Source organism: Phodopus roborovskii, unplaced genomic scaffold (assembly GCF_943737965.1).
Source record: "Phodopus roborovskii unplaced genomic scaffold, PHOROB, whole genome shotgun sequence".
In the NCBI taxonomy this organism is placed as follows: Eukaryota; Metazoa; Chordata; class Mammalia; order Rodentia; family Cricetidae; genus Phodopus; species Phodopus roborovskii.
The window spans coordinates 3,336,906-3,362,741 of NW_026126693.1; the positions used below are offsets into that span (position 1 = coordinate 3,336,906).

The following is a 25,836-nucleotide window of genomic DNA, read 5'->3' on the forward strand; positions in this document are numbered from 1 at the left end:
GATCCTCTCTATTCACTGCATTACCCCCTTGCCCCTCTCTCTCCACATCCACTGTGTTCCAAGCTCAGATCCAAGACAAATGCCTTGCCCTCCCTTCAAAGCTCCTTGGGTATTGCCCTCTTTCTTAGAGTTTATGGCAGGACACTCACAGAAACAGACATGAACTTTGTCTCCCACATAGATTCCTGTTTGAAGACACTCTTGCACAGGGTGTATCAATATTTCTTAAAATGCCTTTGCAAATAGATAATTTAAATAAAGCTTCCCTTGTATTATTTTCTTTATTCCTAGCAACAATCTTAGACCAAATAAATTATCTTCATTTTGTAGAGAAGTAATTTGAAAGTCAGAGAGGGTAGAGGATGTGCCCAAGATCAGCAGGAGTTATTAAAACTATCTGCAGGCTCACAGCCCTTATCCATTCATATTATATTGTATTTAACACTTCCTCCATGGATCCGGAGACACAGCCCAGCACTTACTGCTATTGTAGAGGACCAGGACCACCTGTAATTCCAGTTTCAAGGCATTCATCACCTCTGTAGGCACCTATATGCATGTGGTGCCCATAAACTCACATAGGTACACACATAGACATAATTTTAAAAAGCAATAGATCTTTAAAGATCTCCCCAAATGGCATTGGCAAAGCACTTTCTTCTTGGGTCCTCGCAATAGATGACTCCCCTTCCTCTCCTCTTCTTCCTCAGATTACCTACCCTGGGCTCACCACTTTAAATTAGTCTCCCTGGATGGAAGCTGCTGTTTGAAGTTCATCAGCTTAGACTTCAATTTCAATTATTTCCTTCTGGGTGGGACCTAGGGCATAATAATAATCTCCAGCTGTTCCATAAGCTATAAAATACTTGCCAGTATTGTGACAATCAAGTGGAGTAATATCTGTGAAGTCTCAGCCAGAGCACAGCAGATACTCCTCAATAAACATTAGTGTCCACTTGCTACTGTCTTGTTTTCTTTCTTTTGTATACAATGCATCTGTAATAATTTTGACAGCTGGGCCATATGTTTCAATAATATATAATCTACATGAACTGGTTCTCTCCTGTAATGGCATCTTGTTTCCCCCAATAGATTTGAGGTACTGGCTTTAGGGTGTGGCTTCAGTGTATGCATATGATCCCTTATAAGGAAGAGAAAGGTTCTGGCTCTCTCTTGGGTGGAGATCTGAGCATCCTGCATCTCCAGAGACAGAAGACCTTGGTGGCTATTTATTTTCATATCTGTTATTCTTTTATCCTTTTGTTCAGACATGTGTGGACTTCCTTAACCTACCCTCACTCTCTAGACTGAGTTTAATCCAGAGCTCTAATGAAGTATGAAAGCAAAGAAATATACAATGGGCAGTTTGCTCCTCAAATTACATTTTGAAATCTGAAATATCAGATTATAATTGTGTAGGGTACTGGGCATTGGAGAAAAAGAAAGTAAGCAACAAAGCTTTTTAAAAAGTCATTAGTCAATTCCAAGCCAGGAAAGAGCCACCTTGCACAATAAGTGAAGTAGGTCAAGTTTCCTCTCCCTTATCTGTGCATTATCTAGCCTCCCTTTGTGGTTAAGTAAGTATTCCCCATTTCCAAGCACCCCAAGGGGACCTCCACATCAGTCTTCCTCCTCTGCACAGCATCTCTTGCCCAATCTAGCTCCTTCCTCTAGAGGACAAAGAATGATCACTTACAGGGTTAGAAGAACATTAACCAACCATATTTTTCTACCTTTGCATTCGAAGAAGCCACCAAAAATAAAAATAAATTTCTGAGTTGGTAATAAGAAAACAGTTTCATATGGACCTTTAAAGATACCCTATGGACCCAGAACCTCATTTTAAGGAAGAAATGGGTTTAGAACTTGGGCATTCAAGAATATTAAGGGATAGACTGTTGTAGCTGCCATTATGATGAGCTAATGGAGGACTAGAGGCCATTGAGACCAACTGATCATGGGATAAACTCTGAAAATTGTGAGCCAAAATAGCCCTTTTTTTTTTTTTTTTTTATAAATTATTAGTTATAGTGACAGGCATTGATTAATGGGGCGAGATCAGAGACTGTTGGAGGGCACAATGAGCACTTTGCTTCAAATCTGAGATACATGGAGAGATGAAGTTAGAGATGTAGAGATGCAGACTGAGTTTTGTGTAGCAAAGGCCTTACAATCAAGTATATCAATCTCTTTTTGCAAAATAACAAAGAAACAACATGTCCTATAACAATAGGCCTTAGATTCAAGATGGTGGTAGTCATTGACACCCAAAGGATCTCAGAACAGCTTCCAGGAGTCTGGGAGACCCCTAGATATTCTGTGGGGGAGAGGAAGCCACAGAGGATGTGCATACAGAGCATGAAGTATCTCCAGGAAAGCTTTTAAAAAGGCAGGTGTAAAGGGAAGATGCTGTTAAAAAGTGGTCTCATGAAATCAGAAAAAAGATGCTGAATGGAGCCACACCCAGTCCTTGGTCCTCTTGGAGCCTGGTCCAGAAAGCCTAGCCCACAACAAGGAGTCACAATTGCTGCAGCTAGAACTGCTTGCCCTGCTGGGAAAGAAGAGGTACTGTCCTCCGGCAGAGAGGTGTGTGTGACCTGCAGTTCTCACGGACTGTGCCTCAAGACACCCTGACCACCATCAAGATCACCCTGACTGTGGGCAACAACAAGATATTTGAGGCATCTCAGTGACAGTCCAGGGTTTATGATGCTTCAGAAACCAGAAATGTTGAACCAGACCAATGACTCGTTATAATGAGTATTTGCATGTAAAGCTGTTTGAACGAAAATATAAGTACTGTGTGACACAGAGCAGGCTGCAATGCCACTTTGAAGGATGAATGTGCAATGAAGAGGTGGAAAGATGGAGGAGAAGAGCAGTGGAGAGAGGCAAATCTGGCCAGCACAGTGGTGTACAGCAGCCTGGACTGGCAGAGGCTCTGCACTCCCCACTCCCAATGCACAGCAGGATGTCCAAGATGGACAACAGTCCATTTTATGGATTGGGCCTCCTTGAAAGGCACCATGATCTGTGCTGCTGCTGTAGGCCATGCTGGTGTCCTTGGTTCATGCTGAAGCAGGGGTCATGTAGATGTCTGTAGCCCATGCTGAAAGAGTGGGGGAAGAAGGGGAGAGGCACCATGATTAGGGGTGGTGTCTGTGGTTTGTCCTGCTACCTGAGACAATGCTGATGTTCATGGTCCCTATTACTGTCATTACTGTAAGAGGACATGTGGATGTCTGTGGCCTGAGTTGCTGTCTGATGTCATCTTGTTGTCCATGGTCTGTGCTCCTACTGGAGGCCATGTGGATGTCCATGACTTGTGCTGCTCCCTGAGGACATGTTGATATCCATGATCAAGGCTGCTGCAGGAGACTATGTTGATGTTTATTATCTGTGCTGCCACTAGAAACCATGTGGAAGTTCATGGTCCATGATGCTGCTTACTATTATGGGTTAGGAAGCTTCTTTTGCAGTGTTACCAATGACTGAAGACTTGTAATTGAGAATGAGAGACACTGAAGGCTTCTGTGACAACCTGCCCTCAAAAAGTAACATTCTAGGCAGGAAGCCATCGAGTCCTTAAAAATCTGATCACTGATAAGACCTTTTCTATTATTCTAAAATGTTCCTTTGTATCCCTTCACTGTTTGCAGTAGGTTGAATGTAATTGGCTCCCATAATCTCATAGGAGTGGCACTATTAGGAAGTATGGCTTTTTGGACTAGGTGTGGCCTTGTTAGAGGAAGTTTGTCATTGTGAGGGTGGGCTTTGAAGTCTCATATATAGTCAAGCCATGTCCAGTGAGATAGACCACTTCCGGTTGCCTGCAAGATGTAGGACGCACAGCTCCATCACCACATCTGCCTGCATGCTGCAGGGCTCCCCATCATGATGATAATGGACTAAATCTTTGAACTGTAAATGAGCCATGCCCCCCGGGAACAATTTCCTCTATGAGTTGCCATGGTCATAGTGTCCTTCACAGCAATAGAAGCCCTAACTAAGACACTATTCCTCATCCCACCTGTGTTTACCCTCCACACCCACCATTCCTGGAGCATCTGAGACTGACCAGTCACTTTGTCTTTTTAAAAACTTCATATAGTCTGCTATGAGGTGTATGCTTGTGTGCCACACATACCCATTCATGTAAAAAACTAATTCTAACTGGTGTATTGGAGGCAGGGCCAGTTAGAATAATGGGTCGTATGAGTGATGCTCTCATGATGGGATGAGTGCCTTAGGGCCAGTAGAGAAGATAACAGAGTTCTACTTAGTTCTCTTTCTGACACACAAGGACATAAGAAGTTGGAGGCCTGGAGCTCAGAAGTGCATCCTCATCTGAATATAATTATGTTGACATTCTGACCATGGACTTCCTTCAGGACCGAGAGAAATTCCTTCTGTTGGTTATAAGTCACCATGTCTATAAGACTTTGTTATGGTATCCCCAAAGTAAGACAGAATCAAAGACATATTTGGCTTCTATTACCAGGGTTGTGAGACTCATACACTGTGGTTTACCTGTATTAGTTCCCTTTCTTGTTGAATTCGATTCTACTGCAGACATACACCAGTTGACATGTCACCAGTTGACAGATATTTCATTTGTTTCCACGTTTGGGTTATTATGAATGAAGTTACTAATAACATTACAGGGCAAGACCTCCTCATGTGACTATATACTTCTATAACATGAGTAATAGCATGGAGTAGAATTGCTGGGTAATAAGGCAAATGTTTATTTAATTTTCTAGGAAACTGCAAATTGGTTTAGAAAATGGCTGCACCTCCTTAGTCATACTTAGCAACATGCAAGGATTCCTACAATGCTGCATCCTTGTCAATACTTAGTATTGTCAGTATTTTTAATTCTAGAGACTGTAGAAGTAGCTCATAGTTTTAATTTACATTTCTATAATGACTTTTATGCTGTGCATAGTTTTATCTCAGGATTTTTTTTTTAATCTCTATATTTTCCTTAGATGTCTGTTAAGGACAATGGATTGCTTTTTTAAATCTGTTACTGAGTTTTAAGTCTTTTGTATGTTTTGGAAAATAGTGTTTTATCAAATGTGACTTTTGCAATTTTTTTCTGTTAGTAGGTTTACTTTTCATTCTATTGGTATTGTCTATCAAAGATTAGAAGTTTTAATTTTAATGAAGCACAGATTCTTTCTTTTATGCATCATGTATTTGGAGTGGCATCTAAGACATCTTCCCCTTCTTCATGCATTTGGATTGTCTCCTATACCCACTAAAAGTATCATAGGCTTCCTGGTGCACCACATCCTTTTTATCATGATACCATGTGACAATGCACAGGCTCAGAAACAACAAAACCAAGTGAGCTCAGAGTACAATCTTTGAAACCACAAGTCCAGTTGAATCTTCCCTTCTTCAGGCTGTTTTTCCAGGTATTTCTGTAATAATAAACAACCTCAGATGAATACCTAATCTTACCTTACTCAGATGGACCAGGCTTTTCACATGCTGCTGCTTTGGGCTTGTTGTCACATGTATGAGGAATCCTGTTCTGTGGAGTGTTTTGTTTTGTTTTGTTTCTGTAATATCATTGTCTGCTTTTGTTATCAAGACAGTGCAGGCAAGTTGGTTGTGGGCACATGCTTTTACCCTGTAGAGCCAGGTGGATTTCTGTGATCTGTGGGTTTGAGGACAGTCTGGTATATATATAATGAGTTCCAGGACAGCCAAGACCACACAGAGGCCTGTCTCACCCCCTCCCCTCAAAGATGAAGCAAGCATCATAAAATAAGTTAGGAAGCATTATCTTCTAATTTTGGAAGCATTTATGTAGAAATGGTTGTTTTCTTAAATTGTTTGACAGAATTCACCTGCCAAGCCATCTGCTTCAAGGTGGGATTCACTATGGGTGATTTCTGGAACTTAGTTTTCACCTTTACACAGAGCCAGCCATTCTCCATCTCTAGGTGTCTGTAGAAATCAGTATGCAGATGGACTCAACTGAGCTTTCCTGTGCCATGGCATTCATCCCACACTAACACCAGTGAGAGCCGACCTGTTCCTCAGCATCTGCATGCTGCCTTTTCTAGAAGGCCACGAGTATAACCACATAGTATATGCTCATTTGAATATGACTTATTTCACTTATTAAAACGTTTTTATCATTTATCTCTTTCATACATCTTTTTATATGGACACAAGTCAACTTGTTTTTCCACTCATAGTTGAGAAGTATTTGGGTTGTTGTAAAGTTTTCTGAACTCTGTAAATAAAATCTTTTATTATGAAGTTGGATCTGTTAGTTGTTTTTCTCCTGTTGAGAGCTAGCCAGACTCTGTTTCTGACATGTTGGATAAGATAAGTCAGGTGATTTTTGCTTGGATGCTGGATGTTTTCAATTATGTAAAGCTCTGAGTAGGACCTATTGATTTTATTTATTTACTTATTTAGTTAGTTGTTTATCTAATTGTTTGTATTTACGTAAGTGCTTGTTTATTTGTTTGTTTACTTTCCATAGGTGAGCAGTCTACTTACACTCAGACCATAATTATTTGCCTTCCATGGATAATAGTTGCAATGTTTTTCTTTCCAAAACCTTTGTTATGCTGTATGCAAAATTTAGGTGTTCTGAGAGCTTGCTGTTTATTGCCATTGATTTCTCCAAGTCTTGATTCAGTTTTTGGCTGTCTTCCATGTTTATGCAGGAACGGAGCCCACTTTTTTGTAGCAGTCAAAACATAAATCATTTTCTCAAGCCTTCTCTCATATGAATTTCCTCTGTATTTTCTAGCTTCATGGGTCCCTTTATTATGGCCTAAGAGACTGGGTTCTCTTATAATCTTACCTTATGCTGTCACATAATTCAGGCTGCCCACAAGGCTAAGTGTTGAGATAAAAGAGATGAGTATGGATATCCCCTCCACCATCACCCCTCCCAATTTCTCTATTAAAGCTCAGTGCTCTCTTATTCTTGGGCATCTGCATGAACTGACAATGCCAGTGCAAACTGGTTTTGAGCTGGTCAAAACCAACAGAACAAGAGCACATGGGGGTTTCCCTACACTCATTGTGTCTGAGAAGCCTTATAGCTCTCAAGTTAGCCCTCCACAAAGTGAAGGCCACATATAAATAAGGAAAAAAGATAAAAAGGATAGGAGAATCTTAATTCTTAAATCAGATATTTGGCAAAATATGTTCATTTCTTTGTATGATGCTTTGTACCTTATACTTTACATTTTCTATATGAACAAGCTATGTTGTTAATCATGACAGGAAATAAAAGTTTCATGAATGGGAGACAAACAAAGCGGAAAGAGTAACCTGCAAATAGTATGTACTGTAATAATTGAATTTTTCAAAATAGTTAAAGGAGGCCCAACTGAGACTAAAAAGAACTATGCTGCACAGGGCAATTTAAAAGGGAAAGCAAGTGTTGTGGAAAAACCAAATCAATCCTCTAAAGGAAGATGCAGCCATTAGGAAGAAAAGGCAGGGCCGGAGAGATGGCTCAGCAGATAAGAGACTCCCCACTTTTGCAGAGGACCTGGGTTGGATTCCCAGCACCCATGCTCACAGCTCACAGCTCACAGCCATCTGTAATTCCAGTTTTAGGGGATTTAAAACTGGCACTCATATGGTGCACAGACATTCATTCAAGCAAAACATTCATACACATAAAATAAACTAAATAAATCTAATTAAAAAAATAAGAAAACCCAATAGGGACATTAAATATGAGGTTATCTAAGATTAGGTTAGGAAAGAATTAGCAGACTTGAACACAGATTTGAGACATCATCCAGAATGGTGTTCAAGAATAAAAAAAGTGCACGGCATGTAAACACAGCTTAAGCTGCATAAATGAACAAGTGCAAATTTCACATATATCTAAATAAGAGTTCCATAAACTAGAAAGGAAATAGGGGGAGACTAATGATTTATAAATTGGAGATTTTATATAAAGAACATTTGTTTTTTAGTAAAACAAATTAAACTAAACCACAATACTAACTAATTCTCTACAATTATCTCAGAAAAAAGAAAAGATGGAACACTTGCCCCTAATTTACCCTGATACCTAAAGAAAGAAAAGACATCAAAGAAAATTTCAGACTAATAACCCATGTAAATATGGAATACAAAACTTCTCATAAACCATTAATTGAATCTACCAACTTATATAGAAAAGACAACAACATGATCAAAAAAGTACAACCAGAGAATGAAAATGATTCAACATTTAAAGGCTTAATTATTGTGAGAAACCACAACAATACATTTCAAAAAGACTGATCTCAACGCATTGAGAAAAATCATTTAAAATACAGTATCACTAAAATAAAAGGCAAACTAGGAATTAAAGTTCTTCAAAGGAGCATCTGAAAAATTAGCATCAGACTTCCTGGTTGCCTGTGAGATGCCAAATGCTTCCCCTGAGGTTCCAAGTTTGAGCTTGCTCCCAAGTGCAGTATCACAGGACTGTTTAGCCAGTGCAGCAAAAAACAAACAAACAAAAAACCCAAGTGTCTCTATTTGTAGTTTCACACGGAGATTTCAAATGGCTCTACCTACAGATCCATTAAATACTTCTCAGAAGTATTTATACTTCTGAGTTTATTTATATCTCGCAAGAATAACAAATCCTAAGAGGCATTTGTTTCAAAGTGGATTATGTATGATTAAGAACATGAGGACAGTCTGGTGGTCTCCCTCCCTTTAGCTGAATTACTGAATCCTTGGTCTGCTTACTGTTTCTCCTGAAAACCCTCACGCCCTCTGCTGCCCACAAATGGAACATTCGCATTTATTTGGTAGGAAACATTCTACCCATCTGCATTCATATTTCTGTCCAAGAAATTTTTTTAAATTTCTGAGACAGCTTTTGGGATCAGTACATTCTAAAAAGTCCTTACTTTTTTCCTTATTAAAATGCAAAGCATATTTACTACTGATAACATGATATAATCATTCAATCTTACTGCTTAGAGATAACTGCCATGATAAAGTGCTGTACTCCCTCTGGAACTGTTTCTAGGAATATAATTCCACATTAAATTTATTATTGTTATTACAGAATTGGTATTTAACTATACATAAAGGTTAATACATGCTCTTTTAGCCAATATTATATTATAGTTATTTCCTGTATGACGAGTCACCTTCAAAATATAATTTTTAAATTGTTTTATAAGATTACCTGTTGGACCCTAATTCTGGGGTCCTGATGGGCCGATGGGAGAGCCCTGAGACACAAACACCAAAACCAGGAGATGCAACAAGCAAGAGGTGTTTATTGAACGAGTGCACTCGGGTGACAGCAATCTCAGGGAAAGCTGCACACACCCCAAAGGGTTTAGGCTCCTTTTTATAGAGACAAACCGCAATCAGCATACATGCATGGGGCACAAGGTGACTGATTACAAAGTATGATCTCATGTTTGAGAGATCACCCAGGTATGACCTGTTCTTATTCAAAGGATAAACCAAAGAATAACTTGGAAAGTCCCCAGACTGTCCGTTGGCCAGGAGTGACCCAAACAGGGATGTTTATCTGGAATCATTTGTTCCAGGGTTGGGGGCCTATTTCCTTGTTGTGGGCCATGACCTGGGAGAGACTTCAGTTATTTCACAAGACGTTGATGATTCAGTTGCTAGCCCTATTTAGCAGAATCAGCCTATCATGACCACTAGCCCTCTCACCATAGTAACGTTCTTGTTTTCATAATTTCTGTTCTCTCCTCCCATGTCAATGTCCATGCTTTATGATTTTCTATATTCCGCTTGCAAGAATTATTCTTCTGCCCCTTTCCTACATCCTTGCTCTGCAAACTAAAATCTTTCAACCAATATATAGTCAATTTAATTATCGCTCTCTTTTTGGGAGCATTTAGATTGTTAAATTATTTCTAACTACAAGTAGCCCTATAAGACAAAAATTCTTGTTCATTCATAATTTTATGCTTTCATCACCCAAACCCACAATTTCTGGGTCATATTGGCTTCATCTTGTGTTTCTGAGTCTGTTTTCTTATGTGTTGTTCTTGGGGAGTAACAGGCATCCTTAACAGTGTTTTGTGAGGATATAGGGAGACAATGTACATAAGCATGCTTTGAAAATGGTATTTGTTAGTCACTATTTACATGTGATACATATTAGAGTGTTAGGTGTTGATAACTTTAATATCTTACATCAATCTTAATATCAATAAGAGTCTCAATTCTCAACCTCATAAAACCAGAAATGTAATGTTCAATAAGTTTTAGTTCCTTTATTTGAAAGTAATGAAATGATTGTGTCATATATATACCATTAGGACTCAGTTGGCAATTCTATTATTTTAATTTTTCTCATGAAAGGAAAAATATAGGTAATTTATTATGGATACATTTTTATTCTAACTATGTCTAGCAATCACATAGCAAATCTGAGTTCATTGTCAACTTGTTTGTGCCTTTTTCAAGTTTTCAAAAATATGCCAATAGGTTTTCATAAAAATATAATTGAAGATTAATTTGAGAATTATGTCCACATAAAACACAAAGCCAAAGACATTCTGCTTAGCATAAAATGTATTTTATATCTTCCAGAGACAGGCTAGAAACACAGGAATGATGGAAGCGTGGGAAGGAAAAGGAACCTTCACTCAGAGTGGAACCAGTGCCTCTCACCAGCCGAAAGTTATGAATCACAACACAGTTACAACATTATTTATGAAGGGTGCCAAAAGGAAGGTAATATTTCTTTTATATAGAGACATTTCTAAGTTAGAATGTTGAAGTAGCAAAGAAACATGCCCAAGACCTAAACACATGTGGTCTTTCTTCTTTCTCAGCAATTTTCTAGGAATCTCACCAGAAACCCTATTTACAGTAAAGGACATGTCTTGATACCCTCTTCTACAATTCTAATGACACATGGTTTTATTTTAGGACTGTAAGCCAATCTAAGACACCCCTAGAGCAATCAATAATCTAACTTGTTGCAAAAGGGGAGAAAGTGTTTTAAAGACTTTTCTAAGACATCTTTTGAGGCCTAACTTGAGAGTCACCAAAAGAGTCACTCTCCAGAGCTGCCGTTGAGACACTTAAGGGCAAAATGTCCTTTGAAAAGCCTACACATGTGTTCTTGAGCATGTCTCATTTTTCCTGCATGATCACCTCTGTTAATCCCTATGCTTTGTAAATCTATGTTTACAATCTCTTTTTTATCAACTCCAACTCTCTTTCTTACTAGTTTATCCCAACATTCATTTTTGCAGCAAAGTCAAGGATGGGCTTTACCTCAGAGGAAGCCCCTAAGGGTAAGAGGACTTCTGAGGCTGCTGGTAGCAGGTTTGGGCTGCCACCATAATCTTCACGAAAAGAACAATACAGACATTGGTGAAGACTCAGCCTAGCAGTCTGTTACTCCAGGTCCCAAAATTTGGGGTCCTAATTTTGGCTGAGGGCTTTTATCTTTCTTTATAGGTACCATTTTATTTTATTTTATTGAGACAGAGTTCTCTTTATATAGTCCAGGGTGACCTCAGATTTGAGATCCTCAGCTTCAGCTTTCAAATGCTGGAAGATTAAAAGTGAACACCTATCTGTCTGTATGCAATGTATTTAAGGAATATTTGTAGAAAGTGGGAGAGACTAGGCAAGCAAGGGTGAAATAATGGCTGCACCCACACTTTCTTTTTTTTTTCTTTTTTTTTTCTTTTTACTGCCTACTTAATAATAAAGAAGGAAAGAACCCTTATAGAGTTATTTAGTACATTCTATCTTTACATCAAAACTGAAGGAACGGGTTCCTGTGACACAGGTAAACCAACAGGGCCAGGAAAATAATCTGATACCCCGAACAAGTCTTATGGGGGGAGGGGGAGAAAGAGCTTTTATTTATTTATTTACCACTAATGCTGAGGATCATTTGTAGTGAAAGAGAGCTATGCTGTTCTTTAAACAAGATCAAATGTCTCAAAATTTCCCGGCAACTTAGAAACAATGCTATTCCAAAAATACTACTTCAATAGTTTTGTAGACTGTGCACCACTTTGCCAACTGTAGTTTCAACTGATCCTAGTAAAAAACCCTTCCATACAAGGCAAGGTAGATATTGTCGCCGTCATTTTACAAGAAAATTATAAAACCTAAAGGCACCGGGTGAGTGGCTTAAGGTTACTCACAGTTAAGAAAAATCTAGGATTCTAGCACCCTTTTCTATCTAGTACTTTCTAGGTAAGAGGGAGTTCCCTTAAGGGGCAGAGGAGTAGGGGGAAAGCAACAGAATAGGTCTTTCTTGCTAAGGAAGGTCTCTTGCTGAAGGTGGCTCTATCCCAGGAGACCCAGCCTACAGAGCGTAACTTTGCATCTAATTCCTATCTGTAAACACGCCGTTCCTTACCCTTTCTCTTGGTCTTGATCCTTATTTAGAGTTATTTTTCTGTATGGATTTTAGCCCCTGGGGTATCACTCCAAAACTCCACACTCTCCCAACAAGTCGCGTCCTTGGTATCCAAGGTAGCCACACAGCTGAAAACAGCCTGTTGCTTCCACTCTTTCTATTGGTCAGTTGTTCTCTTGGCCAATGAGCTTGAAGCAACGACTAGGCTCTGCTACCAATCGGTTCATGTCACTCTATCTATTTCGGCGCACTGTCTCCTGGGATCTGTAGTTTTAACGCCACTAGAGTACTTTGATGTCTGCTACCTGTAGAACTACATATCCCGGCGGCCTCCGCCAAAGGGGCGGAAATAGGAAGTCCGGGTCAGGGTTTTAATACGGCGCTTTGAAGTTGTGATTTTTTTCACCGGGCTCGTTTTGCGGCTGTGATTTCAATCCTTCAGTTCTGTGCTGAGGCCTTGCCTTGCTGGTTCTTCTTGTGCGGAGCAGTGAGACCGAGCCGAGGAGGGCATGTTCGGCCGCCTCTCTCCTGGCGCGCTCCAAGTGCGGGCAGGCGCCTTGTTCGGGGCTCTTGGGACACGCACGCGCGTCTCGGACCGGGAGCGGCGCGGGTCAGCTCCTGATGGCCCCGGGGCCGGTCTGGCGCGCGCGGCTGTGAGGGAGTGGACGCTGCAGGTGAGCCCGTTCGGACGGCTGAGGACGCGGCTTCCGTGCCACCTGGTCGTGAGGCCCCTGGATGCCCTGGCGCACCCGGACGGCGACCGCGTGCAGGTGGCGGTGTGCGGCGTGGGGCGCGAGGCACGCGGCCTGGACAGTCTGCAGGTCGAGTACGATGCCGCCCGGCAGGAGATGGCCATCCTGTCAGACGACATCGACCCCCGGGCGTCGGTGGAGGTGAACGCACCCCTCAAGTTTGGCAAGTCAAGTGAAAATTGGCTTGGGGCGCTGGCAGCACCGCTGTCTTAGATTAGGTTTCCTTCCACCCTACTTAATTGGAGCCTTCAGGAGCCCTCTTTGCTAAAGCAACACACTTGGATTCCTGAACAGTAATAACAGTATTTAAAATACTTTTCTCCAGTTAAGAAGAAAAATTAAGACCGAACATAAGCATGAATTGGAATAATCAAAGTCTAATTGCTTTGCGGAGCCTGTGATGTTCTTTGTCATAGTCATTAGCAAAATGGTTCCTCGTTCAGAGTTGAGGTTTCTGGGTAACTCATTCAGTGGCTTGGTGTCCACATTGTTCACATCTGTGTATAAATGCCTCACAACTAACCTAGAAAAAAAATACTTGCTTTCCGACAGATACCAAAGCTATTAGGTGTGCATGATGTTAGGCATAATAAATTCTCTGGCAGTAGTAAGCTTTGAAGCAAGACAAATAGTAAGACTGGAAAATTTTATAATGGTACCTGGAAAACATATTTCTTAGCTGTTTGGGTCCCATTATTTCCCAGATGCCAGAGCACACACACTTTTCTAGGATAGATTCTCCAGGCTCTTATTCCTGGAACAGAAGGCTGATGATCATAACAACATCATTTACCTCGTAAAAGGCTATTTTTATTAACCCTTATAGTTGCTCCATAGAGTAGATACTCTTATTGTCACCATTTCATATGAGAAAATCAAGATATAGGAAGTATAAAATAATGTAAGGGAACAAACGATAAAACCTGAGGCATTGAATAATGTACTTTCTAGCCACATTTCCACCTTAAATGCAAAGAGATGGGTCTGGGATTTGAGCTGACTGGAATGGCTGAGCCGTTATGCTCTCTTGCTTCTTACCTAACTAGCCTAGATGAGTAAGAGGCTGTGCCCTCCACATGTACTAATCTGAAGGTCCTGAGGGGATTTACCACAATACAGATTAAGGTGGTGTCTTAGGGTTTCTATCCTGTGAAGAGACACTATGACCACAGAAACTCTTATAAAGGAAACATGTAATTGGGTAGTTTGCAGTTCAGAGGTTCAGTCCATTATCATTATGGTGGGACATGTCAGCATGCAAACAGACATGGTGTTGGAGAGGTAGGCAAAAAGAAGTGAGACCACAAAGCCCACTTCCACAGTGACACACTTCCTCCAACAAGGCCACACCTCCCATTAGTGCCACTCCCTTTGGGGGACTTCCTTTCAAACCACCACAGGTGGGTATCAATGGAGAGCTAAAGAAAACTTAAAGCAGCACCTATGAAAATTGATGCTACTCCTGCTGTCCCAAATCTCATCGTTACTTCTAGCCAGAACCCAAAGCCTATTTCCATTGTACTGTCTTCATGCCTCTGTTCCATAGGTCTCCCAAATTTATGCAGTTAATTTTATTAATTTTTCCTATAACTTGTGAAAGAGACTGAGTGGACATAGCATTACTACTGGTATGTCTAGCCTCAGTCTTCTAACTTCCCAAAGAGCAGAGTGTGTTTAGAATACCATTCCTCATCTGTATAGTTGTCAGGCCTCCCTTATTTCTTGATATATGACAAGATTCAATTGGGAAGTAAGCTGTGCAGTTCTGTTCCTATCAGTATTTGGCTTTTTATGTATTCTCACTTCCTCTCATTCAGTGACTTGTTGCTAATTTGAACCATTGCCATGCAACAGTGGAGATTTATACTGTAACTATTAAAATTGTGGCATTTGGTCCCAATAACTTGCTTTGGGGAAAATAGTTGTGCTGGTTATTTATTTATTTATTTATTTATTTATTCATTCATTCATTCATTTTTAGCAGCTTGATACAAGCTAGAGTCACCTGGAAGAGGGAGCCTCAGTTGAAAAAATGCCTTCACCAGACTGGCTTTTAGGCAAGACTGTGAAGTATTTCTTGATTAATGATTGATGTGGGGCCCAACACACTGTCATTGCCCTGAGATGTATAAAACAGCATGCTGAGAGAATCATGGAGAGTGAGGGAGTGTTCCTCTATGATCTGTTTTGGTTCCTGCTCTGAGTTTGTCCTCACTCCCCAGCATGGTAGACTGTAAGCTATGAGACAAACCCTTTCCTTCCCCCAATGGTTTTGGTCAGTATTTTATCACAGGGACAGTAACTAGGACGATAGTATTTATTTCTACACTCTGTAAATCATTAATATTAATGTGAATTGCATGTTCATTATCATTGTTTAAAATTTTTTGTTGTTTGTTTTGTCTTTGAAGACAGATTTTCTCTATAGAGGCATGGCTGTCCTGGAACCCATTATGTAGCCCAGGCTAGCTTTGTACAGCTGAGAATGCCACCTGTGCATCACTGCTTTTTAATTTTTCTCAGAAACACTTATTTATCCACTATATTGTAGCTTTAATTATTGTCACTAGGTTTTAAAAAGTGGTTCTTGTGATTAAAAATTATTTCAAGTACCTTGTGAAGTAGCTGTATGGCAATATTCCTATTTGGGGATTGTGAAAGGCTAGAGTAGAATTTGAAAGCCTGGGTCATGACCACATACACTGATCCATGCTATTGTAATATGTATCTGACTAGGAACTGATTTTTCCTTCTTTCTGCTCTTGCTTCCAGATTTGAGTATTGAGTCATCAGGGTCTGGCTCTGTAAAGGTGCAGAATATTGAATGTGACAACTGTAAAATTGACACTGTGCAGGGGACCAGCATCTTGCAGTCTGTGAAGGTAGGAGTGTGTCTCTCACTGTGCTCCAGTGATTAAAAAAAAAAAAAAAAAAAAAAAACCTTAAACAGCAAAGCACAGACTCAAACTACAAGGCTTAGCTTGTTATTCAGGTTATTATCACTCATCTTTTAGAAAGTCTTTGAAAAAATTTGCCTTAAAAATCACAAATGTTGCAGCAACTTAGAAGGTCTTACCTCCCCCCCCCCTTTCCTTCCTCTTGTTACAATTATATTTAGATGTCATTTCAAAGTGTCTTGAAACTCCAAAGTGTATTTTTAGGATTTTGAGATAACACTACAATTAAAAAAAAGTTAGTTTTGCAAAATTTTCTTCTGCTTACTAAAGACTAAAGAAAGTCTTTATGCACTATAACTGTGCTTAAAATATTTTTTTTTTTAATATGCCAGAGGATCTTTCCTGGAGTGCTAGGCAGCCGATTCTGCAGAACAACAGATGATTCGTCTTGTTTTATAATTAACAATTTTACACTGTATTTTTCTTAAAATGAGATTGGTCTCAGCTTTAAATATTTTAAATTATTCCTCTTTTAGGGAGTTTGCTGTTATTTTTGTAGGAGGCTTTCTTTTGGGGCTCATCACCAACCAGCTCCCAAATCATAACATGGAGACTTACATTAGTTATGAATGCTCAGCCTTTCTTTAGGCTCTTTTCTTGCCAGCTCTTATTGCTTAACCTGTTTCTCTTCACCTACATTTTTTGCCTCAGATCTTTTTTACCTTTCTTATCTTTGTATATTTTCGCTGCTTCTTGAGACTAGTTGCTGCCTGGTTTCTGGCCCTGGGTATGCCCCTCCCTTTCTCCCTCGTTCTCTTCTTTCAAGCCTAGAGTCCTCCTCATTCTTTCTGCCCACCAGTCCTGCCTATACCTCTCTTGCCTACCTATTGTTCATTAGCTTTTATTAGATCAATCAGGTGCCTTAGGCAGGCCAGGTGAAACAAATGTAATACATCTTTACATAATTAAACAAATGGAACACACCTTCATATAGTTAAAGTAATATTCCACAACATAAACACATCTTTGCCCAGTTAAAATAGTATTCCACAACAATTTCTAATTGCTGTAGCATTTGCAGGGTGGAAGCATAATGCTTTGACACATTTTACTGAACTTCTCTGTGTTGTAACTTTAATTAATCTGAATGATTGATGCATTCTGTTTTTACCCATTTGTTTATTTGTTCATCTTTATCTGGGCACCTGCCTCTTACATCTATCTACATATGAGGCTGCTTAAAAAATTTAGTTGTGCAATCATCATAAAAGACTAAGAATACCCAGATAGATTTTTTAACCTATAGTTTGATTCATATATATGATTCACATATATACAATTGTGCAATAAAGTCTTCATCTTGAGTGACTAATTGGTTAAGAATACTGTAATTTCTTTTCCTTAGAAATACTTATTTGCTCAGTGGTGCTTTAGTTTTTAATTAATTTTGCAATCTTCACATTTGGGTTCTGTCTCCAGTCTGCTGCTTGCTGTCTATGTCCTTGTACCCCTATTTTCAACTGGTAGTCCTGAAAGATCTGACTCCATCAATTCCATTTCTCCTTGCCACTGTGGGTATAAAATACAATTATTTCTCCACCCATGGCACTGTTGCCGTTTTGGGGCATGGGATTTTTCTTTGGATCCTATTGGATGTGGGAGTGGCAACCCTGGCCTCTGCCTCACAGATGCCAGTAAGACACACCTTGGTTGTGAAAGAGAAAACTGCCACATGTCCTTTGGGAACATATTGTCATCAGTTGGAAGAACCATAATAGACGTGGGCCATGCTTGTTCCTTAAAGCATGACTGAGAATAACTAAGGAATAATGGTGACTAACTCCTACAAGAATGAAACAGTACAATATTTTAAGACACAATAGTATTGTTTCTTTTTTAACTTTAAATTTGTAAGAGTTTTATATACAGAAATTTCAAGATAGAGTTTAACTCTATTTTTAAAGTACATTTTGTATTTGTTCTGTGGAAGATTTGTTAAGAAAGAAAGAAAGAAAGAAAAAAAAAAAAAAAAAACATGAACTGGCAGTCTTTACAAATAAAATGGCCTAAAAAAGAATTAGAAGAACTTAAGCTGATACTACAGCTGCCAGTTAGCTTATGGCAACTTGACATGAGCTAGAGCCAACTTTGAAGAGGGAGACTTAATTGAGGAATTGACTGCCTATAGGCAAGTCTGTGGGGGCATTTTCTTGACCAATGATTGATGTGGAAGGGCCTAGCCTGCTGTGGGCAGCACCACTGCTGTGCAAGTGCTCCTGCCATGTATAAGAAAGCACGCTGAGCAAGCCAATTAGCAGCACTCCTTTATGGTCTCTGCTTAAATTCTTGCATCCAGAATCTTGCCTCGGCATCCCTCAGTGATGGAATGTAATCTATAATTCAAGAAAACTTTCTTCCCCAATGTTGGTTTTGGTCAGTGTCTTATCACAGCAATAGAGTAACAAACTAAGACACTAGTCTTGTACTAAAAGAATCATTCTTGCAATGTTGGCCTTAACTAACTCACATTCATGAATGCAGGCACTTGGGTAAGTTATATGGCTTAGGTTGTTAAAATATGGTACAATATTGTCTTTAGTCAGTGATCATCTGTTAATATGTCTGCCTTTTATGTATAAAAATCACATTTTAATAACTAATTACTGCTAATGAATTGTTAATATGTACTGAGAATTTCACATAATCTTTCATTTATCAAGAATGGAAACTAGGAGGCACCAAAATACAGAGGAATGCACTCACTCACCGAGCTAAAGTAGTTGAGCTGGGTTTTGATCTTAAGTTGGTGGTTTCCAAACTCAAACTTCCTCAACTCTGAGCTGAGGAAAACATGGTAATGTTGCATCTATTCAGTATCCTTAAGGTATAAGGCAAGTGAATGTCACACATCTGCATTTTTAAAAAATGTAGCACAATAATCTCAATAGCTAGCTCGGTGTCTTTAAGCTTTAGGCCTCTTTTTTTTTTTTTTTTTTTTTTTTTTTTTTAAATCTCATGATTGTTTCTCTCTAAAGAAAAAATGAAAATGTATATGAAAGCTTGGTTACAACTTCATAAGTTTCAGAGACATTCCAGAAATTTACTTAATTTCAGTTAAGAGCTTTAGATGGGATAGCAGAGTTACTCTGGAAGTAGAATTTTCTAAAAATTCATTAATAACTTAGTTTTTAGGTTCATATCTGACCATGATGAAGTTAACCACACTGTAAGACAAATCCTTGTGGGAACAATTTGTTTTGCTCTTTTCAATACTTTCCTTAAAACTGATTGTTGGGTTATTTTATGGACATGCACAGAAGAAAATGTTTCCGTAGTATCACACAAGCTTACTCTCCCTTCCCTCTGTGGGGTTTTTGTTTTTTGTTTTTTTCAGAGCCAAAAGTTACATGTTCAAACAAAAGGAGGCAATGTGAACTGTCTGGGAACAATTTACGGAAATGTAGACATCCATGCATCGCATCACAGTGTAAGAGTGAAACCCTCTCCGTAACATCACAGTGTAAGAGTGAAACCCTCTCTGTAACTTCCGCTTTGCTCTTGATTCCCCACATTGGCAACGTCCTAGAATTCGTTGTGTAACATTTTCTTTTTAGTGAGTAAAGTTTTTTAATGAGCTCATTTTTAGAACTGAAGTGATTAAATGCTTATAATTTAAATTTTAGTGTGTGATTTAATACTTTTGATATTTATGCCATTAGAATCAGTAAACACTTCATATTTAACTCTGATTTGTCTAAGGAGACTTTTATTTTGATGATCATGGATTAAAATACCGAATTAAGTGATTCCACCAGTGTGGGTGGGTTTTTTGTGAGTGCTGGGTTACTGTGTTCTCCCAGGCCTGCTGCTTTTTGTCTAATTAAAGGTAAATTCTGAAACGCTCATGCACCTGGACAGCACAGAATTGACTCATGGGTTTTGAAAAGAGGACATGATGTTGAGAGAGGGAACAAGGCGACAGGGGCCTCTGGGATAAATTGGGGTGAAATGAGCAGTTGATATGCTAAAAATCCATTATGCACTCAGAGAAGTAGTAAATTAAAAAACCATTTGAAAGTTGGTTTCTTCCGTGTTTCCACAAGGTGGCACTGTGAGACAGAGCTACTGTTCTCTTCCCCCACCCTGTTATCTCAGAGATTGTTACAGAAAGATGGTTTGCATTTTAAATCAGCTATTTGACTGCTTCCAGTGACTTGTCATGCTCTTAATAGCAAAGGTAAATTCTGGGGACTACTGTTGCTACTGTGCTGAATAATGTTTTAAATCTTTCAAGAAAACTCTAAATCTGATAATGAAGGTTATGAGCATGTCCTGTAGCTTACTGTTGGCACAATTTTTTTAAAATTAAATTACATTTTATTTATTCTTTTATTTATTTGTGTGTGTGTGTGAGAGAGAGAGAGAGAGAGAGTGTGTGTGTGTGTGTGTGTGTGTGTGTGCACGCGCGCGCGTGAGCGTGCACGTGCGCAGATGCGCACGCGCATCAAGATGCACAAGAAGTCAGAGGGACATCATGTGGATCCTAGTGATCACACTGAAGTCATGCTTGGCAACAGCTCTCTTTTCCCATGAGCCATCTGCTGGTACAATTATGAAAGGTGAATGGCTTCTACTGTGCTTCCCATCACTTTTTTCTTAGAATCTGTGGGAAGCTGTTTAAATCAAATATATATCTTTTAAATTAAACTAGGAAAGTGTTTCAAGAGCCTGCAGCCGTAGGTCACTGCCCTTGAAGATGACCTTTAGTTTTTTTCAGTCACATTACTATCTCCTTAGAGGCACAACAGGCAAACTTTGCAGTCCTTCCAATTCAACCCTTGCATTGGTGGATAATGTTATTTGAAATTATATTACATATAATGTTACAAGATTACATGTTCTCTGTGGGGGCTGGTGCGTATAAGTGCTTGGAGGCCCATGCTCAACACAGGATGTCTTTCTCAATCACTGGCCACCTTGCTTTTCGAGACAGTGCTTTTCACTGAACTTGGAGCTCGTGGGTTTTGGCTAGGCTGGCCAGCCAGTGAGCTCCAGGGATCTGCCTGTCTTCACCTTCCCAGCACTGGAGTTAGAAACCTATGGGCCTAGGTTTTGACACAGGACCCATGATTGACTGGCATGCATTGTACTTATGAGCCAGTATCCTAGCCCAGTATTACATACTTCAATCAGATATGAGTATCAAAAATTTAAATCACGCTATTTTCAGTACTTTGGCCACATTAGTTGCTAATTTGTTCTAACTGACATGGGCAATTGGACATTACTTTTACTACCTGTCTTTTGTTTCTTTCCTGAGTTTGGCGATGTGCTAAAGACTTAGTATAGATATTTTTTTCTATTTTTTCCTGCATAGTATTAAATTTAAAACACTTAAAAGTTTATTTAAAAGCATAAAAAATACTTACTGATTAAGACACACATTGAGAATTAAACTTCCTGACTCAACCACTGACTAAGTTTTGTGACTTTAGACAAGTTACTTACACTGTGTGTCTCAGTTTTCTGGAAAATGTGGTCATGGAAATGGACCTATCTCAGAACTCGGATAGGAAGATTAAGATATCAGTACAAATAAAGTGGTTAAAGTGGGGTCTTGTATATGGCTGACTCTGACATGGGGGCATGCTTCCTGAAAGGATGAAGAGAAAAGAACCATGGGAGAGAACACCTGCACCTGGACCTGTATCTTGCTGTTCAAGAGATGGATAGAAGTGTTGGTTTACTTACTCAAACAAGATAAAGAAATTAAATGGACATCATAAACAATAGCACTGTCAGCTGTGTGACAGTTTTAAAAGATGTTATTCAGAGTCAATTTTTATAACTTAACAATGAACATAGACATTCATTTTATGTGACTACAGGTTGAATTAATGACACAGTTGTCACTTTTTCTACTTGGACTACAGAGTCACATTACGAGTTGATTTTTGTATGTATATATATTAACCATGTGTAGGGGAAAATTCCTTCTTATGTTAAAATTAATTTTAGCAATACCTCTCAGGAATGTATTTTCTGATTTACCTTTTTTTCTCTCTAATTTCTGTTAAAAAAATCATAGTATACACTTTAATCTAGGGAGTCTGCGTGTGACACAGTAATATAAATAAGACTAAATAAGATTTTGTCAATATTTTGCTGACAACTGAACTAACCCAAGTTTAATTTTTTTGGGTTAGTATCTTACATGGTTCAGATGATGAGGTTTATGATATGTGGCCCTTGAAGAATTTAGAATTTCTGGAAAATTGTATAAATGATTGGCAACTATACTGTGTTAGTGATCTGTGGTGGATTTTACTTGCTTTGGTAGTACAGGGTGTTTTCTGGCTTCCTGGGGATGTATTTAGTTTTTAACAGCTGTGTAGATCCTTGGCATTTTACAGATGCTCATAGAAAGGGTCTTGAAACCCAGCTTTATTTCACATGGTAGTAGGCAGTATCTAGGTAGAAGTGCTCCTTAGCTAATTCATGATGTTTCAAAATGTTTCTATTTTGGTGTAAAACAGCACTATTCCCTATTGAAATATTCCAGAATATCTCATTTTATTCCCTGATTTATGGAAATTCTTGGATAGCATGAAACCATGAAAACTAAGCAAGTTTTCATGAGTAGAGTTTGTAGGCAAAGACTTTTTTTGTTAGAAGTTTTATGCCTTTGCTATAAGCCCATCAAAGATAAAATGTTTATGTCCCAGTAAATCCATTTACAAAGTATAGTGCTTTATTTTTTTGGAAACTAAACTTAAAATTTCTGTCAGTCCATAATCAACTTAAGATAATCAAGCAGTTAAAAAAAAAAGCAATATTATGATACACGTTCTTAAAAATACAGAAAGTTGTGTACTCTGAATCCAGGGCAAAATAGTTTTAACTTATGCCCCATAAGACCAGGTGGCTACTTTTCTTTCTCATTTTGTTCTGTCTTTAATATTTTGTTTTTGAAACTCAATCTTGTCTGGTAACATTTGCTAACATTCTTAATGGTTTTTGGAAAACTTGTGAGGAGGGGTGAAGTGATACTGTTGGTTTAAAAGCCTTGTTTCTGGGCAGAATTGTGGCAGGCCATCCTAGTAACTGAGTGTATAGTGCCAACACTTTGATATTAACTTGTATTTGTTTGTAACATGGTAGAAATGATGTGGAATTCTCAACTGTCTTCGCTTTACATGGCAAACAATATTTGAGACATAAACATATACTGAATTTTGTCAATGAAATTTAAGATGAATAAGAAGGTTACAGTTACTACATCAACATGTGAGAAAAATCATGTAGCTCAGCAACACCAGAGTTTGTGAGACCCAAATGCATCCATGAATTCAGTATAGAAATAACAATACATTTGGTTGTTTAATCACATAAAAGATGCATACAAACATCTCTGTAACAAGCATCACACCTCTGCTGAGATGCTGTGCACTTTCCTTCTGAGAAAAAGCAGGAAGGTAAGGTAGGCTGCTCTTCATCTAGTTGCTACTGTTGAATTGGAAGATGGAGCCAGACATAAGGAAAAGAATGAAAAAGCACAGAGAATGCAATTTATATAAGAATATATACTAGAAAGGAGGTAATAGAGTGATCATCTGGAGATAACAGAATTGTGTATGTGGATTTTTTTTGAATGCAAAAAAATTATTAGAATTAGTGAGTTTATTGTGGTTGTTAAATTAAGTTCAAATAGAAAAGTCAAGAAAACATGAACTTTTAAGAGAAATTATCTAACAGGAATAAACTAGAAAGATAAATTCCACAAAGAAAGTGTAAAACATTGCTAAAGAGACTAACAAAGGCATAAATAAATGGAGGAGTCATGTGTTGGCTCTATTTCCCACTCTGCAGAGAATGCATGCTGCTCACAGTCTCAGCAGCTACATCCAGGGAGCTCAATGGCAAGGTGACTGTATTTCTCATGGAGTTGGTCATCATCCTATGTCAGCGGTCCTCACCCTTCCTAATGCTGTAGTTTCCCATGTCGTGGTGATCTCCAACCATGAAATTATTTCCTTGCTATTTCATAACTGTGATTTCGCTACTGTTAGGAACTGTCATGTAAATTTCTGATATGCAGGTAATCTGATATGCCAGCCCTGTGGGGGGTTGGAACTCACAGGTTGGGAACTGCTGTTCTAGATGAACTGTTTTGATTGCTTACAGTTTGTTTTATAATGAACTCATTACAGTCTCTCTCTTACTAGACTGTGACCATAGATAAACTTCAGGGAAGTTGTGTTAATATATCTACAGAGGATGGTTTGCTGAAAGTCAAGTATCTTTATACAGAATCTTCATTTCTGACTTCTGCTGCTGGGGATATTGCATTAGGAAATGTTCATGGTAAGCTGGCAAAGGCCTAGTGTATCTCAGACTTTCCACATAGCATAAAATTTAAGATGACTGTTCAAGAGGGGTCAGGGAACTGGCCTTCTAGATAATTAATTGCAGACTAGCCATTCTTTTAAAAATCTATGAAAATAAACTTACTCACAAGCTAATTTAATTTTATTTTGGCAAGAATTTGATAATCATGCCATTAATATATGAAGCTAATAGTAGTTCTGATTTTTTAAAAAGATTCTTACTATTTTTCATTGTGTGTATATGTGTATGTGTGTGCATGTGTGTGTATGTATGCATGTGTATGTGTGTGCATGTGTATGCATTTGCATGCCATCTCTCCAGCCCTAGTAGCTGTGATTTTTAAACATTTTTATAAGAAGAAACACTATCCAAGAGGTGAAATAAAAGCAATATTAATAAAGATGGGATTCTTAGTGGTTACTTTTCATGATAGGAGAATAGTTAAATGAGTAAAATGTTTGGGTAGATCAAATTATAGAAACTCTGATACTGATTTTGGGTATTTGTACTGGCAGAGGTAGATCTTCCTAGCAATGTGCTGTTTCAGTTGTCATTGTCATCCCCCCCACTTTGGTTTATCAAGACAGGGTTTCTCTGTGTAGCTTTAGAGCTGGAACTCACTCTGTAGACCAGGCTGGCCTTGAACTCACAGAGATCCTCCTGCCTCTGCCTCTTAGTGTCTTCAGTCTTGTGTGATGTCCCAAAAGTCTCTCCACAGAGAGCAGCATTATTTAGTTAATGTTTATAGCATGGGAAGAAAAAGAGAAAACACATTGGGGAAATAATATGGCTGAAGGCCTGCTGATGGTCAGTGTCATTCTGCCTCTTTGTTTCCACAGAGCAGGTGATGCAAATCCAGATGTATTTTCTGAAATACATGTAAGAATATAGGCCCTTCACATGTGACGGGGGCTCTGCATGAGGAATCATAGCCTCTGATACAGTTAAATTTATTCATTCAACACAGTTACTGACTGGCTACTGTGTGTCAGATTTCTAGGAACCAGGAGTGTAGAGTTGAGCAAGAAATGATACCCACCTTTAAAGAACACACAGCTGTCTTATGTATCACTTCCTATGTCTTCCACCCGGCTCCACTTGTTGTCCCGTCACCCCATGTCAAAGCAACTTCCTCACAGCTCCTTTTGTAACTCTGGTGCTCAGTGAGCAGGAGCAGGAGAGCGTTAGAAAGGAATCCTTACCCACCCCTCACACCAGTGCTTTGACTGTTGTACATCATGGAGATAAGCCTAAGTTTCCTGCTCCTTCTTCCATGTTACCTGTCCTCCATCCTGGTTCCAAGAACTTGCAGGAGTGTGCTGTTGAAGCTTGGAGTGTGAATGTTAGGATGGAGGTGGAGAAGCAGGTGAGCTTCCACACCCTAGGAAGACCCTGTGAACCCTGGTAGTTGTGTAATACAAAT

General features: G+C 38.9%; 2 protein-coding genes across 2 annotated transcripts in view; one reads left to right on the plus strand and one right to left on the minus strand.

The window, feature by feature from the left end:
* The window catches only part of Ccdc146 (coiled-coil domain containing 146), a 146,493-nt gene extending 133,985 nt beyond the window's left edge, over positions 1 to 12,508 (minus strand). Inside the window, exon 1 of the mRNA XM_051174808.1 lies at positions 12,377 to 12,508. The gene's annotated coding sequence lies outside the window, so the exon portion shown is untranslated. The remainder of the gene's footprint in view (positions 1 to 12,376) is intronic.
* A 328-nt stretch (positions 12,509 to 12,836) lies between these two features.
* Fam185a (family with sequence similarity 185 member A) overlaps positions 12,837 to 25,836 on the plus strand; it is a 39,068-nt gene continuing 26,068 nt past the window's right edge. The window contains exons 1-4 of the mRNA XM_051174819.1: positions 12,837 to 13,291; positions 15,901 to 16,010; positions 19,420 to 19,512; positions 24,251 to 24,389. Of these exons, the coding sequence (XP_051030776.1) occupies positions 12,886 to 13,291; positions 15,901 to 16,010; positions 19,420 to 19,512; positions 24,251 to 24,389 (748 nt within the window). The 5' untranslated portion in view covers positions 12,837 to 12,885. The remainder of the gene's footprint in view (positions 13,292 to 15,900; positions 16,011 to 19,419; positions 19,513 to 24,250; positions 24,390 to 25,836) is intronic.